This window comes from Anoplophora glabripennis, unplaced genomic scaffold (assembly GCF_000390285.2).
Source record: "Anoplophora glabripennis isolate ALB-LARVAE unplaced genomic scaffold, Agla_2.0 scaffold2105, whole genome shotgun sequence".
Lineage (NCBI taxonomy): Eukaryota > Metazoa > Arthropoda > Insecta > Coleoptera > Cerambycidae > Anoplophora > Anoplophora glabripennis.
In genome coordinates this window covers 11,034-14,028 of record NW_019418211.1, presented here as the reverse complement: position 1 = coordinate 14,028, position 2,995 = coordinate 11,034, and the positions used below count along the sequence as shown (strand labels likewise).

The following is a 2,995-nucleotide window of genomic DNA, read 5'->3' as shown; positions in this document are numbered from 1 at the left end:
AACAGAGTTAAGGTTTTCTCTCAAATTTGTTTGAATTTTGAGCACTCGAGAAACCTAGAAATAAATATGAGCACTGGATTAAAACTCTAATAATGTTTTATTGTAACGTGTGATGGTAATAGTTTGAATAACTAGGTGGATTTCATGGGGTCTAATGACACTTATAGTGTACGATAAGTCAATAAACATGGAAATCATAAAATTGATAAAGGAACGAATACATTGAAGATGAATTTTTCGAGACAATACGTCTGAATCTGGTTCGGGCTGAGGCAGTACAGTATTGGGGCTCATGAAGGCTCGCAAGTAATATAATAAAATTTCCAGGATCGTATTTAAGAAAATGAAGGTCCTGGAGAGACGAAACGTTACATATAAAAATTGATTATGCCATTCGATAAAGCGCAAAAAGTTGCCATGAGAAGTGTTCTTCTTTTTTCAATATCACCTCAAACAAGGCAAAAATTAAACAAACACGGATTTCCAAAATTTCGTTTTTTTTCAAATAGGTATTTCGAAAATTAATCATGTTAGCCTTGATTTTTTAGAGGCATAATGTTGGTCCCCTGACTATGCAACTTTGCCCCCATTTAAGCTACTTCGTATCTCTTACCGTTTCCGAGATCCCTGCAGTGAGAAGCTAGTTTTTGTAACAGCTTATACAATTTATTGGCTTTCAAACAATCCCCACAATATTTGAGACTTTTTTAAACTCATGCTTATGGATTTTAAACTCTGCATTTCAGGTTTGAGCAGCTTCGCCCCAGCTTTCAGTACCGTCGGCCCTGCCGTCGGTACCGTGTCTGTCGGCTCCGTCGCGCCTGTCGTGGTGTCCCAAACTCACGAGTACCGCCATCTGAGCCAACAAGTACCGGTAGCAGTGCCCACACCAGTACCAGTAACTGTAACGAAAACCGTCCCTGTACCACAGCCCTACAAGGTAGATGTTCCCAAGCCTTACGCAGTACCAGTACAAGTGAAAGTACCAGTGGACGTACCCAAACCGTACGCCGTCAAAGTGCCATATAAGGTCTCAGTACCTGTTGCTGTCAGGTAAAGTGGATAAGTTGTGTAACAGATTTTAATTAATCCCTACTTATTTCTGTATTTATACAGTGTGTCCCACTAGTGCGGGAAAGTCCAAGATCTATGTTAAAATGAGGAATATACGGATTTTTCTTTTTACTGTGTTGCCACATTTCTCGGAATGTACAAATTAAAAATATATTCAACTATACAGGGTGTTCCACTTTTCCTGGACAGACACCAACTTTGGTTTTTTAAATGGAAACACACATTTTTTATATTTTTTTCGGATTCTACATCAAAAATAAAGGGTACTTTGTGTAGAATAGTTCTATTCAAATATTCACAGTTTTTGAGATATCTCGCTTGAAAGGTTTTTCTAGTCGATATTGGTTGCTTACATTTTCTGATACTGACAGGTTATACTAATAGCTACTAAGCCCATTTTTTTATCAGATGTTTAGTAAGGATGACTCTTCCGAATCATGCTCCAAAAACTGGCCTGCGTTATACAGGGTGACCAAAATATCATGTCAAAATTGCCAATTGAAAAATTGAAAAATCTCGATTTTTTTAAATGCAACGCCCTGTATATTTTCATACCATGAGATGCAGAATTAAATTCTCTACAACTTTGCTATACCTGCTCCTATACCAAAATTCATTAGTTTTCCATGAAATCTCATTTCTATGAAAAAATGCGAAGTTCACAAATAGCTTATATGTAAAATAACGTAGTAGGCTCCTGTCAAATGATAATTTGGAAAATTTTCGAGTCACATAAGGTTTAATAGAAAAGCGACAGTAACAATTGTGAAATGAATTACTCTAAAGAAGAATTAGTAAATAAATAATAGAATAATTAGTAAAACTCATGGTACCTAACTGTTTATTGGCAAGTCGTATTTACCAAGCTAATAATCCAGAGTTACAAAGATATCCTCGTACAAAGTGTTTTGTAAAACTGAAGGAGAGGTTTGAAAGAACAACAAATACAAATTATGAGAAGACAACAAGAACACACGCATGCAGTCTCCAAAACAGTAAATTAACATCGTGCATTTCTAACAAAAGTAATAAAAACCTAGTTAAATTAGTAATTAACAGGTAACCGCTCAAAATGTCTGCCATTTTTCTATAGACATTGAGCAATTCTACGACGAAAATTGCTTGATACATTTCGCAGCATTTCCGGAGTTAGGGTCAAAAAAGCATTTCTTATCTTTGCCCGTAAATCTTCTATATCTGTCGAAGGAGTTTCATACACCATGTCTTTTATATAGCCCCATAAAAAAAAAATCAAGACAAGACAGGTCTGGGGATCGGGGAGGCCATGGAATTGGCTACCTATCCACTTATTTGGATACAAATCATTTAAGTATTCTCTAACCTGAAACAGTTTTTCTATGAATTTACATAACTTACATAATTTTGAAAACTTACCTCCAGTGTGGAATGTGCAGGGGCACCATCGTGTTGGAACCACTGACTGTTTAAGTCATCCGGAGGAATAGGTCTCTGCAATTGGAGCAAGTCGTTTTGTAAAAATAGCAAATACCCCTTACCAGTTAAGTTTCTTTCAAGAAAATGTGGTCCAATGACATATTCTCCGCATATTCCCGCCCAAACGTTGAATTTAAAGCGGTGTTGATGATCGTGTTGTCTTATTAATCTGGTATTATGATCGACGTAATGGTGATAATTATGTCGACTCTCTCGACCAGTATTGGCAAAGGATGACTCGTCAGTAAATAACACCTTTGAAAAAAAATTTCATCTTGTTGTAGCTTTATAGTTGCCCACTCACAAAACTGTACTCGCTTCTGAAAATCTTGCTGTGTTAAGAATTGGTGATGCTCAGAATGATAGGGGTGGAAGTTGTTTTTCTTTAACGTTCTATTAACCACACTTTTGGAAATACTAATTTCATCACTAATTTCTCTGACACTTGTAGATGGATTTTGGACTG

General features: G+C 36.4%; 1 protein-coding gene across 1 annotated transcript; it reads left to right on the top strand.

Annotated features, from left to right (window-relative positions):
- Window positions 1–715: 715 nt before the first annotated feature.
- Window positions 716–1,053, top strand: LOC111692596 (zinc finger protein 512B-like; the record flags this gene model as incomplete). Its single annotated transcript, XM_023456659.1, has 1 exon — window positions 716–1,053. A coding segment is annotated over exon 1 (338 nt), but the record flags the coding sequence as incomplete, so codon positions are not given.
- Window positions 1,054–2,995: the final 1,942 nt, after the last annotated feature.